At 40.6% G+C, this 13,506-nt stretch overlaps 1 protein-coding gene across 1 annotated transcript; it reads right to left on the minus strand.

Annotated features, from left to right (window-relative positions):
- Positions 1–23: 23 nt before the first annotated feature.
- On the minus strand, positions 24–12,646 carry adamts13 (ADAM metallopeptidase with thrombospondin type 1 motif, 13). The gene is made up of 29 exons (XM_067604750.1): positions 10,645–12,646; positions 10,316–10,382; positions 10,056–10,189; positions 9,644–9,727; positions 9,350–9,474; positions 9,105–9,251; positions 8,429–8,563; positions 7,675–7,825; positions 7,466–7,570; positions 7,206–7,360; positions 7,040–7,103; positions 6,613–6,739; positions 6,373–6,521; positions 6,152–6,272; positions 5,918–5,998; positions 5,650–5,831; positions 5,322–5,475; positions 5,085–5,214; positions 4,829–5,008; positions 4,471–4,669; positions 4,295–4,400; positions 4,081–4,210; positions 3,732–3,911; positions 3,452–3,656; positions 1,809–2,130; positions 1,569–1,712; positions 1,298–1,477; positions 463–638; positions 24–351 (listed from the first exon to the last, which is right to left on the minus strand). Exons 1-29 carry the CDS (start codon positions 10,756–10,758, stop codon positions 196–198), a joined length of 4,203 nt encoding a protein of 1,400 aa, XP_067460851.1. The 5' UTR covers positions 10,759–12,646; the 3' UTR covers positions 24–195.
- Positions 12,647–13,506: the final 860 nt, after the last annotated feature.

Consider the following 13,506-nt stretch of genomic DNA (forward strand, 5'->3'; position numbering starts at 1 on the left):
TCATTTATTTCAGGTCAACATAATTAGTACATACAGGTATGAAAACGAAGTCTCTTTTTCTACTTTTCTATTCAACAGAATAGAAGCGAATGGCTTCATGGTATTTATTTTATGTTAAAAAACTCAAGTATGTTTCTACTGAAGAAACTTCAAAAGTTTGCATCCAAACCACCTCAAAATTGTTCATATTTAGTATCAAGGACGTATAAAGGAATATTCAGCTCTGAAGCTCCCTTTGGAATATAGGTAATCTCCATGAAATTCAATCTCCGCCATATTTCCAGAGGAGTGCCACTGAAACAGCTGCTGGCCTTTAAACACGTTGGTCTTCAAGACATCTATGTCCCGGATCTGAACAAGACACACAAGACAAGATGTTGCTGTAATTATTACACTGGCACCTTTTTTTAATCCCACAAGATTATTGGAACAACAGCACATGTTAAAAAAGCTTGTTGGCACCATAATGTATGTAGACTGGAAGTTGGTGGCGTTGAATACTAATCCTATGTGTAGCGCTTGGATTCTGATCTTCACTGAAGGCGGGGCGTTGATGAGGACTCGACAGGTGTGGTTTGTGCTGGATGTTGTCGGATTCTCGAATTCACCGCTGGGAGAAAACAGCTGCATGTCACAATCTGTAGGGCAGAGACATAAAGTTCATCTCATCCTTGGTAAATACAGAGGTAGACACAATATCATGAACACCTGTACAGTCAAATGCAATCCAATTTGATAGTCCAGAAACGGATACTACAGTTGTGATACTAAAACTGTTGAGTTTGTGTCAGCTGTGGAGTCAACTCTAGTAAGTTTTTAGTCTTTAGTTTGTTGGTTTGCATTTTAGTGTAAGGTGTGGATAAAATATTGTCCCCTGCAAATTCATAAGGGAAATGAAGGGAAACAAAATAACAGCACAATACAACAAAATCCAACACAACTGTACAACCAATAAAAAAAAAAAACATAGCCTACAATTGAGCAGAATCAGTGGCAAACTCAACAAAATAAGAACATTTTATGCTTCACATTATTTTTGCCTTCAATGTATTTGTTGTATGTGTTTGTATTGGATCGCATTATACTGTGCAAATATTCACAATATAGTGTACATCCTCCATAGATTCAAACTTCAGTCTTTATGTTGTAATATGCTCTGACATTGGGCACAATTCCCATATAGTTGCACTCATTTTAAATAGCAAGTGATTATTTTATTATTTTATTATCATTAGTCACCATCCTATCTTGAGATATTATGGAATACATTTTGGATATACACCATCAGATGTCTTACCCTGATGATGAGTCTTCTTCGTGTTTTTTTGAGAGTTGTAGGTGAGTACAACCCCGTCCCCAGGTGTGAGCAGATGCTGACGCACGAGCAGGACGTTGGTTCTGGTGGTCAGCTCACTACCTGCTACCTGCTCGCACCTTCTCACTAATGCCAGTCGGTCATAAAATGCCACATACTCCTCTGTAGGGAACACATTCACACTGTTGCAGGCATTCATTTTGCTTTAATACTCATGGAAAAGGAAATCCTTTACATATTGGATAATGCTCACTCTTTCTGCAGTTCAAGGAGCTGGACTCTACTTTGATGTGAATGACCTCATCCAGGGGTCGACCTATGGATACTGTGCAGCGGCCAGTTACGTCTTTCAAGTCCACTGTGCCTGATTGTTCCAGGAGTAGCCGTCCACATGCACCTGATAAAGAGCATACACACTGTAATGATTATACTGCAGCTGCCTTCAGCTCTTAATGAGAATGGGTAAAGAGTCAGAATGTTTGTGCCTACTAACTGGGTTTGGGTGTCACAGTGTTTGTTGTTGTGGTCTGCGGATATGTGATTTTCTCTGTTGGACTTGGAGTAATATGGCCTGCGCGGTGCTGTGGTGTATCTTTGTGGCTTGGGGTGGGAGACGGGAGAGGTCTCTCTGTACGTACAGCAGGGGTGACATCTGAGGTAGAAGGTATGTCTCTGCAGCTGCCCATGTAGCAACCCTGGATGGTGATGGGCTTAGGCATGTGCATACAAAGCAGAGGGCTGAGGGGTTCAGGCTTAGAGGGGCCCATGCAGGACACAGCTCTGGACTGGATCCCGTATCCGCAGGGCACTGAGCACTGGAGAGCATGAAAAAACAGTGATATCAGCGACAATATGCGTAAACAGTATTCATACACATGTCAAATAACTGAATGTTCAAGTAATACATTATTTAAAGTCCCCATCCACTCAAAAATCTCTTTTGCCTGTTTTAGCTTCTCTGTGTAGAATGATGTATGTACAGAGTTTGACACTAAAACTGTTTTTACATGAGTCTGCTGAAGGAGAAAAGTAGTTTGGAGCCAATCATGGGCCAGTATTCAACTAGAACAAATCTGATGTGGAACTTGAAACCTCCAGTACATATACACTGAGAAATTGACTTTTTGGTGAAGTAGGAGACATCTTGTGACCAGCTGTTAAACTTTTGAAATGAGAGATACTTGCATATTCATAGATTCTGGAATTGTTAATGAATTGGAGTAGATGTAATTTTAAGGATTTTAACGTGGTAATTACACTTTTATATGGAAAAACCATATTGGAGAAAAATTATTATTCAAAGTTAAGTATATTATAACCGTCTTAAAACATGTCTGGCGGTGATCTTTAAGCACAGAGGTGTATGTCTGGGGTCAAGGAAGGAAGTTGGTAGTAATGTGGTTTGAAAGAAACTGCTCCTAAATGACCATACCAGTATGTTACAAGTTTTAGCTCCTTGAATCATTCCTTTTATACATAAACATACACACACACACACACGTACATATATATATATATATATATATATATTTATATATATATTTCTGACCATTTTCAAATGCACTCCCAAGTGTTTTAATGTTATTTTTCCTACATTTCTTTGCATCTGATTTGAAAAGTCTGCTCTACATTACCTCACAACAATAATAGAGCTTTGACCACAATTTTGCAAACGCAATGTTTGCTATGATGGATTATATAACTCAAGGAAGAAGAGTCTGCAAATAATAATAATAATTTTTATACTTTACAAACATGAATGGACACCAACCTGGAATGGTAGAGAAGTACATTCAAAATTTTAAAACATGGTAGCATGATTTACAAAATGATTACCTGTGATATAAAGTAGACATGACCTGAAATACAGTAAAAGGGCTAAAACGTGTAAAATCACAGATATGGCCTTTAAAGTGGGATCTTGAGTTAGTAATTAACACTAATATTCCACACAAATGTAAAGAATATTACTTGTACTATCACTAGTAATGATGCAGCAATGTTTTAACAATTTTTTATTTGCTTGTATTTTCATTCAGCATTTTCTACTCATTTGTCTTTGTCCGTGTGTTCTGCTGTTTGTTTTTAACTAATCTAATCAGTTCTTCATATTCCAATCCATTTTGTGAAATGTACCTGGCTCCACGGCTTCACCTCCCATCTGAAGGTGCAGACCTGCACCAGGCAAGGCACTGTGGTGGCCGGTTTGACAGCTGCATGGCAGGTTTCCTCTGGCACCACGCTCTCTTTGCTGTGGACGAACTGGACACAAGACACAGTCCTCTGAGCTACACCCAGGTCACAAGACACAGAGCAGGGCGATGTCCTCAGAACCTTCCACCTGGACAAAGGACAGTGATGGTGAGAGGATTTTTGCCTTTGCAAAAACTGAAATGTGTCTTTCTGTTTGAGTTACCTTGCTGGGCAACTGTGGGTGTTACATGACACTACTGCTGTGGGTTTGGGAAAGTCACTGCACTGTGCATCCTCCACCACCTCCTCCTCCCCCTCTTCTGTCTCTCCAGCGCAGTACAGCACCCGCTTGGCAACCCCTCCTCCACACGTTACACTGCAGACTCCTAGCTTAGAGCGCCACCTGGTTGTCAAAAATATCATTCTGCCATCATTTTTCAGATGCTTATTATATTCAACAACATAACTTCTTTCTCAAAATGGATATATTGTAGACTACAGGCAAATATCATATCTACTACATTACATTATACACAAACACTGTATGTTAAATTTTTTATGGTGTGTCTCACATGAGAGGGCAGGGAGACGTGTTGCAGGTCTCAGACTGAGGGGGAGGTTTGGTAGAAGCATCACAGTGGAAGTCAGGCACCCCCAGTCTGGTCTGGTGGTCCACACAGGAAAACCACACCTGCAGGGTTCCTAAACAAGCATCAGACTTTGGGTGACCTTATCTGATGAAGACATGCTGTTTCTGACTGAAGGTGGGTGTATGTCTCCACTTACCATTGCCACAGGTCTTTGAGCACTGGCTGATAACGGGACTCCAGACATACACGGGAGCTTGTCTAGAGCGTGGCAACAAACCAGACTTTGGACCAGGCTGGTCCTGCTGAAGAAAAACAATGTTTAGACATCACATTTTGAAATAAGAATGAGATTTGAGTCTTTTTCCACTTTACCGTTCCCTTCGACTCCCATCCAATGGGACAAACGTCTACCACACAGCGCACAGAATCGGGTGGTTTTATTTGATTTGAACAGAAGCCTTGATCCACTTCAACATCCTGACCCTCCTCTGACCGGACACATGACACAACGCGTTTGGCCTCTCCTGGCCCGCACACTGCTGAACATTCCCCTGGCTCTGACACACGCCATCTGTGAGCAAACATAAGTGGGTTTTCACATAAAAACCTTTTTCCAAAATGCAAATAATGTTAGTGTTGAAATTGAGGCAGCAGGACAGGAGGTTATTTGATCCTCACAAATGCAGTCTTGGTGATCAATAAATACTAATTAATAAACTAGATTTTATACCTGGCTGGACAGAGTTGAAGATTACATTTTTCAACAGCATTTGGAGCTGAATCAGGAGGGCATTCAGAATCTGGAACCTTCAGAACATCGGCTCCCTGTTTCTGAACACATCCTACAGGACGCACTCTCTCCCCTCCACCACAGGAGGCACTACAGGGGCCAAACATGCCTGTCTCCCACCTGTAAAACAGTAAAATATTTTTGTATGTCCCTTTGTGCAGAGGTGTATGTGTATGTCAGTGCTACAGAACCTAACCTAGGTGGACAGGGTGGGAGCTGACAGGTTATTTGAAGTGGTACGGCTGGAGGAGATGTATCACAGTTATGTTCCTCCAAATGGTCATTGGTGTCTCTGTCTACACAGACATATATGTGCTTCTGTACACCTGTAAGAAAAGGTAATATGAGCAGAAACCACAGCTCGGTTTAGGAACACCGCTTCTTTCTTTTTTGTGCTTTTCTGTATGACTTGATGTGAATAACAATTACATACCCGATCCACATGAGACAGAGCAGGGTGTTGTGAAGACAACCCATTTGCCTTTAGGTGTGATGTCTTTCGTGTAATTTCTGGTAGGAACATGGAACTGGTAGCTAATGTTTGGATTTGTTTTCTCTCCATATTCTTTTCCATATTTGCGATAAACCTGGCAAGAGAAAACTAGTTCTAAATGTCAGATATTGCACATAAAGTCTTCCACATCAAATTTCTGACTATTTTTTCTCAAAAGTTATATGTGAAATATTTTTGTTATATTATTTATTTTATTATATTTGTACAATATGTATTTTTTCTATTCAAAATTCTTGTCTATCCTGACCTGTATATTTATCTCCTGTTGCACCGGTCCAGGCAGCAGCAACTCCTCCATCTCAGGCAAAAGGTCAGGGGTCAGGTGCAGGCGGTACTCTAGCCGGTTATCATCCAGTAGGGATGGGTAGGTCATATTGAGTGCCATGCTTTCCATTCCGGACACAATGAACCGATCCCCAGTTGTTACAGCTGTGGACGCAAATGGCAAAAACAATTCAGAATTTTGGCCCTGTTAATTCTGTTGTAAAACCTAAACCTGAAGTGATGCCACTCACCCATATGAGTGAACAGAGGTGCCCTGTTCACAATATGAACCTGTGTGGCATTCACTGGCAGAGTGAGAAAGGTGGTGTACTCTGAAAGAGAAAGCATTGAGTTATCACAGAATGAATAGAGGACAATACATGTACATGTATTAAATAGTGAAGTGTCCATATTTTTGCTTGATAAAAGTGAATGAATTTTCCACCATTGAATGTGTACAATAAAAATATGCTGTTGTTTACTACCTTTGGCCTGACCACCAGTGTAGGAGTCAGAAGTCAAACTGCAAGATGATCCATCTCCGCCACACACCCCGCACACATCCCTCACTTTCCCAGAGTGCAGCACACCATCGCAGCCAAACAGCTGATCAGAGACAACCGGTTTGTTTTAAAACATGAACTATATAACAGTAACATTTCATCTGTTCTCTGGTGTGTGTTTCATCTAGTTTAGTCATCTCTACCTGGCATTTCCCTCTGAGACAAGCAGCAGTAGAGCCAAACGGAGGCGGGCTGTCTGACTCACAACGAGTTCCATCCACAAACTGAGAGCCGCGGCTCACTATGAAGTTTTCTCCATCCGACTGGCACATATACCTGCACTGCTCATCCCCTGGTTATGACAAGAGCAGTCCACAGGAAAGAATGTTTTCAGAAATATAGGTTTTCAGATGGAAAATGTTTTGTTTTTTCTGTAGGCCCACCTTGTACAAAGCCTATGGCAGGGATCCAGGTGTAGAAGGAGGCAGTGTTTGGTATCAGGTAGAGAGGATGGCGGTCTGTTTGAGAACACTGCTCTGACATGAAATCCAACTGGGTGTTCTCACATGGCTACAACAACACAGGTGGTAAAAACACAGATTTTTAAAAACTCACAGGTTTGCACCCACAGCTGCAAACCGCTGTAATGACTTTCAGGGTTTTGTATTTCTCTTCACCTAAAACTGATCATAGTTTTACTTTAAACTTCCTTTTCTGTATATTGCGAGTCATCCCATTAAAGCTAATATGTGTTGAGGTTGTTTTTATGGGAGCATCACATTTGGAACTACGAACAAAATCAGCCACTGAGTAAATAGTATTGACCTACTGTATGGAGGCTCACTGTAAACATAGCCGGTGAGAACTCACTTGTTGGTGACAAAGTTCAGCCCCAATATCCGGACCCTCGCAATCATTCCCTCCAAAAGCAGGTCTAAAAATTAGACATGACAGATAGTTTTGTGGTAAAACTTTATCATGTGTCATCTTCAGCACTGTGTCTGACTATGACGGATGTTTGCATGACATCTGTTACCTTGGGTTGGTGCATTGGCGTGTGCGGTGAGTGACTCCCCCACCACATGTCCGTGAGCAGGGGGAGAATTCAGACCAGCTAGACCACGAGCCATGCACCACCACCGCAGAGGAGCTGAGCTCGTCTGGGGACACACAGCGCCCTTTTAAACACCACTGCAAAAGAGGGGATTGCACCTTGTGAGAAACATGCTTGGGCCTAGTAAATAATGACAATGTCAATGATTGCACCAAAATTGCTCAATAGTCATAGAGCAGTACTTGATTTGGTGCACACTCTGTCCCATCCAGCAGTGGAACCAGGAGGCGTTTGCAGGAGCTGTCATCATTAGGGTTAATGTGACAGGACAGAACACGACAAGCCGGCTAATGGAGAAGGAAACAAATGTTTAAAACATGACTACAGATGTAATAACATGCTGTATGTATTGCCACCTTGTGGTATCAAGCTGTAATAACAGGTGATTTACCAAGTCCGGATTGGTGAAAGAGCAGGCTCTTGCAGTGCTTCCAAAAGCTATTCGACACTGGTCATCAACTCCATAGTACAGACCAGGCTTCCAGTCCTGTAGGGTGCCTCCCAGGGCAGGAAGGTCTTTAACACATTCAGCTTTCCCTTCACTGGGAACACAAGTGCATGTAATATCTCATTCCCAATTCCACAGACATTAAACACATAACATTATAACTATAATATTACACACTGATAGATTTACAGAATGATTCTTTGATGGTAATTACAGATGATGCACAAATAAAAGGACAATTCTTTGTCTCAAAAGTAACAGCAAGAAATACTATATTCAACTGGTGCACCACATAATATAATGCATTTCTTTGTTTCTCATAAGCTTTGAAAAGTATAGACGGTGTTGGAGTTTGAGAGTGACTAAATTAGCCAGTGATGCAAGTTAACCAGTGAGGTAAGTGATGTCATACTGAAGACACTGAGCCTTTGTGTCAACAGCAGCTCAGGGAGAAAAAAGGAAAATAGTCCAGTCCAATGTGTATTTTAACATGTAATGCAGTTTTAAAGAATTTCAAATCCAAAACCAAATATGACATTGGACATTCTCAAAATGTAAAACAGGAATCAGTTCCATCACCCTAAGAGGAAAACATTAAGATATGACTTATAGATGAAATGCCCTTTCAACAGTGCCCGATCTGCATGATGAATGAGAGACATTTTCAAGCCCAGCTGCTCTGAACAGGTTGGCCCACCTGAAGAATGTGAGCAGCTGTTGTCTGCTGCACGGCGACCAGGTCAGATCCACACTGTTGTAGCCCCCATCAGAGGCCATCATGAACCCACTCCTGCTGCAGGTGTTTCCCACTCCATCATGGTTGATTCCAAAACTTGGTAAAATTAAGTAAAAAATAAGTTGAACCTCACTTATTATAAACATTTAAAGTTTCCTCTATTCAGACACATATAAAGCATTCGTAATCAAGATTTTATGCAGTGATTTTTGCTTGATTGGTGATATTTAGGATTATGAAGGTTTGCTATTTCTTATTTCCCAATCTTTATCTTGTTTTGCAGTCTGTTTTAGAGTACGCAATGTACTTGTTCTTGCTCTAATTGATGAATAAATGACTAAATAATAAATACATTTGCAGATTACAGAATTTCCACTCACTTGCCCATTTAAATTTGAAGACCTGGTGTTTTCTGTCAATTAGGGTCTAGTATTGCAACTCTAAAGACTCAATATACTACTATAGTAATTCAGTATACTATATCTAACTGAAAAATGTCATGCAATCTTACGCATTTCTTATTAATGTCCTGAGGAGAAGGCAAAAACAAATAAATAATGTTTAAATTTTCCCATACTGTAAAGCATAAAACAGATATGGGTGTTTCTGTGGTCACACTTGTTTGACTTTACTTTACCTGTGGCCAATTTCATGAGCGATAGTGATCCCCAGGTCAAACCCCGTGTCCTCCGTGATCACACAGCTCCATTCACTGGAGCAAGCCCCACCCAGCTGTGCTACTCCTCTGACCTGCTTGTTCCCATTAGGCAACACCAGGTCATACCTGTGTGTGATGGAAGACACATTTATTATAAAACACTTTTTGTTTATCTGTAAAATTTGAAAGATGTAATTATAGTACAGAAGCTACATGCAGCAAACCTTGTGATGTACAAAAGAAGATCAGCATGTAGTGGGTCTGTATCGTTAGAGGGGTTTATCCTTCTGCCCCAGTCGCACACACTTCTAAGAGAAGAGGTGATGTTGGTAGACATTTGGATCTCTGGCTAGAAAAGGGAACACAGGGGCTGTAAATAAATCCGAATGATCATCCAATGGACTCCTCTCTAATCTTCTATCCACCATTTTTATCTCATCCATTTGAAGAGTAAGCTTAAATCCCACACAATCAGGTTCTTGTCAACTGAACATTCACTGTAACAAGGAGCTGCTGACCTCTGGCTCTGACAGGATGATCATGCGGACCAGGTGCACCCTCATGTTGGCGCCCAGCGTCATGTCTCTCAACAGCTCTGAGGCCTGGGTGGAAATTGGAATACAAGTAAGATTAATACATTTCAGGATGTTCAGTGTGTAAGAGGGCTATAGTATGACAGCGCACTCTCTGTGGCTGGTTATGTAAACATTTCAACATACATCAGATTTTGCCCTCTCACTTGTGTTGCTTTTTACTTGCCCTCATTATTTATTGATTACTTCTCATTGCAGCCTTACAATGCTGTTAATAGTTTCTATCTATACTTCAATTTACTACCCAAGCATGTTTGAGGTTTTCATACACACTCATGGCAATCAATCCAGAAAACCATCATTGACTATTTACTGTAATGTCTGTGCTCACACTTACAATGTTGAGGTTGGTGAGGATGTATCGTTCTGTGTCCTGCTTGTGGACCTGCTGGACATCAGGTCCTACCACCACCAGCATTTCCAGATGGGTGATATCAGGTAACAGAGCCGACCGACGCTGCCGACCACTCTCTGTGAACAAAGAGAAGACACAGTACAGAGCAGAACAGAGAGCAGAGCAGCTGCTTATGTATATATTGTTTTGTAGTTAAAAATGTACCTCAACTATTTTTACAGCTCAGCCATAGACACTCATACCTGAGGCATCAGGAGAAGAACCCGGATAAGAAACTATGTCCATTTGACTGTAAGAGTGATGAAAAAGCTGTGGAATGACACAATTACACCATTTTTAGGTCCTTTATAAACAATTGTGTTGGACCTGTAACTAAATTTATGTGGCCCAAACACTGAATGAAAATACAAACATATTTTAAGGTTTTTGTTTTTTAGTAGTCATCATGTAAATCCAGTAAAACATGGTTATGACTCTCTGCAGGTTAGTGTGTTTTCACAAGATGATAAACAGTTTAGAGCTGGAGAGTTCAATGTACTTTGCAGAAGTCCCGAGCAGTGAAATCACTAACCGCAGTGCTCCTGTTCACCCGCAGCTTTCCTCCTACTTCGTCCAATGGAGATCTCATTAGAGCGGCGAAGCCAGGCCGCAGCAGCAGCAGACAGAGGAGAGTCATAAAACCCATGTTTCCCCTCTTCCTGTGCGTCTACCTGATCTGCTTTAGCACTAGGACAATATATGATACTCCTACTCAGCAGGACGGGACCCAGCCGAGAGGATAAGAGCAACATGTGTTTAGGTAAACAGTAGGGACAAAGTTGATGAGTGACACACGTCATTTGCTGTGGGACCAAGAGGCCAGCTCTCATTGGTTGACTTTTTCGTGTGTGTGTGTTTGTGTGTACTATGACTAGTTTGTGTAATTTCTTGCCTTTCATCACTGAGCAAACTATTAAAAGACTTTTTGTATTTGAAATACTTTGATGATGAGAGAGAATCGGTGATTGCAGCTGCATGCTTGAATTAGTAACCAAAATCCACCTTTTGGATCCCATATTTATATTTAGTCCTTTCACAGCTGCAATCACTGATGAATTAATCCTTATTATCATAAAAACAACTAGTGTGTTGTTGCCTTTTGTAGCCATTAGAGGGCAGACACGATCCTGTAGATGGACTTACATAGAGACACTGGAGAAATAATCAGCACACACCTTTCACAAGAGTGTAACAAAATCACATCCCTTGTGTCCACACAGACATAAAACTTCATCTAATGCTAAGTTTCTTACCGTTGTATGTAGTGCAGGGGATACACAGTGGAAATGGGGCTAACAATAACAAAATTAAAGTGTGAACTGAAAAGTTTTCTTTTTCTTCCTGGGGACCCCCCCGATCCAATTTTTAGTAGTGATTTTAAACATTTTCTTATGATTTATCCAAGCTTTTCTACTTTCTGTGCATTTGATGATACAAATAGAGTAAAACTGGGCTCTACAGATTGTGTCCTACTTCTACAACAATGCTGGCTGGCTCTGTTAGTCTAGTTTTATTGCTTAATAGGCAACATGTCCCCCCTGTTCCCAATCAACACTCAGTATGATAATGATATATCATATCAGCACCCAGCAACAGGCAGATTTTTTTTTTTTAAACCTTTCAGATAAAATGTTGTTTCACCATACTGGGAAAAAGTGATTTCCTCTCCTCCTGTTCATTCCCTTCCTTCCTGAGGGGGTATAGTTTATCTCCATAAAGCTAGGATTCAAGCCCCATCTGCTATTAGTCTGCCAGATATCTGTCTGTTGTCAGTCTGAATTAACAGCTGGGTGTCACAGGCATTCCACCAGCATCGCTGCTCCACTAAAACCTCACTGCCCTGCTGGATTTACTGAGCACAACAGACTGTGATAAGCACTGTTGGATCCTCATACCCATGTCTGTTCAGAGGAGGTTAGGCATTGTATATTTATGATGTCTTAAATTATATATATCTAGCCATATGGGATATTCGAGTGGGCACAACAGATGATGCCTCGGGAAAATGTTTGGTTGCAAGAAGGAGGAAGTTCTTTGTGGAATTAAGTTCATCACAGAAAACTGATTATCTTTGTTGCTCTGTTAGATGGAAAGAAGTTTTGTTGTCCCTGCAATGATTTTGGGAATTGCTTCTCATATAAATGTGAAAATCTATCAGGAATATCATTTCAAATATGCCAAATAGTATGTTACTTGTTACCATCTTAGACAGACATGTGGCTAACTAGATTTTATATTGTGAAGACCAACCTCTCAGTGTTTCATTTTGAGATGCATATATGTAGAGTGGCTCTGGCTTGTATCTTGTTCATCTGCTGCTCTTTGTAGCTCTCTCCATCTGTCACACTGTTGTTAAAAGATTCATGTGTGCAAAAACTATAAATGTTCACCTTCTTGTTTATGACAGCCCATCATCTGAACTCTTTATCTTTAACTGTATGGATGATAAGCGTTGATGCTTGGATAATTTTTATGAATTTTTATTTACGAGGATATTCATTTCAATAGGTGGCATGGAAATCTTGCTTACTAGGCACAGATGTGTCAGGCTGAGTCACAACCAGTAAAATAACCAAATCTCTTATTGGCTTGACCGTGCTATTTTTAATCTTGGCAGTAATCACTTATTATAACCAGAGGACATTGCTTAAATCCAGCACACTTTCCATGTCTGACTCATGGAAGCTTTTTGTTCGAAGTTAGGTATGTGACTATTTATAAAACTGTCATTGTGATGGATCAGATGTTGAATCAAAGTTACAGCCATACATAAAAATATCACCACTAAATGGCCTCGTAACATCAGTTTTTCAAATATATGGATGTTTCTCTAAATCATTATGTTCTTTGTTTATATATGAGCGACTCTCTCTGCAAGTTGTATTCTAAGAAACTCAAGAATATTTCCTCCTGGTGATGGACTTTCTTGTGGGTTTTTTTCTGCTAATTAAGACAAATACTGTGTTGATGGTATATTGTCAGCCCTGAGATGATGACTTTCCAGCCTGTAGTGCAATACTGTGGTAGCTGACGCTCAGTGGCACAACAAAATACACACACATTTTCCAGGCAGTGGTTTTCTTCCAGCTGTTTTAGCATATGTCAGCATATCACAGTGATGCAAAGACGCTGCAGGGGCATTTAATGATGCCCCTGCACTGATGATGACTTAATGATCATGGTGTGTGGTTTCTGATAAATGTACAAATATCTGCATAAGTAATTACACATAATCGTTTTCAGGGGAAGTGCTTTTGTAATGTGCATTTTGATAGGAAGGAGAGAGATGATTGTGTCAATGATGATGCTCTGCATTAGTCCGCAAATGAAAGTCCACACTTTCTAATTTAAAAGACTTTCAGATGCTAAGCATAAAACAAATGGGAGTTAGTAG

The sequence above is a fragment of the Thunnus thynnus genome, chromosome 2 (assembly GCF_963924715.1).
Source record: "Thunnus thynnus chromosome 2, fThuThy2.1, whole genome shotgun sequence".
Classification (NCBI taxonomy): domain Eukaryota; kingdom Metazoa; phylum Chordata; class Actinopteri; order Scombriformes; family Scombridae; genus Thunnus; species Thunnus thynnus.

Excerpts from the sequence above, each read along its gene's own strand:
- adamts13 (XM_067604750.1), bottom strand. The coding sequence starts at position 10,758 with ATGGGTTTTATGACTCTCCTCTGTCTGCTGCTGCTGCGGCCTGGCTTC. Across the intron at positions 5,832-5,917 it reads ACCTCTGTTCACTCATATGG|CTGTAACAACTGGGGATCGG; the intron begins GTGAGTGGCATC and ends TTGCGTCCACAG. Across the intron at positions 1,478-1,568 it reads CTCCTTGAACTGCAGAAAGA|AGGAGTATGTGGCATTTTAT; the intron begins GTGAGCATTATC and ends TGTTCCCTACAG.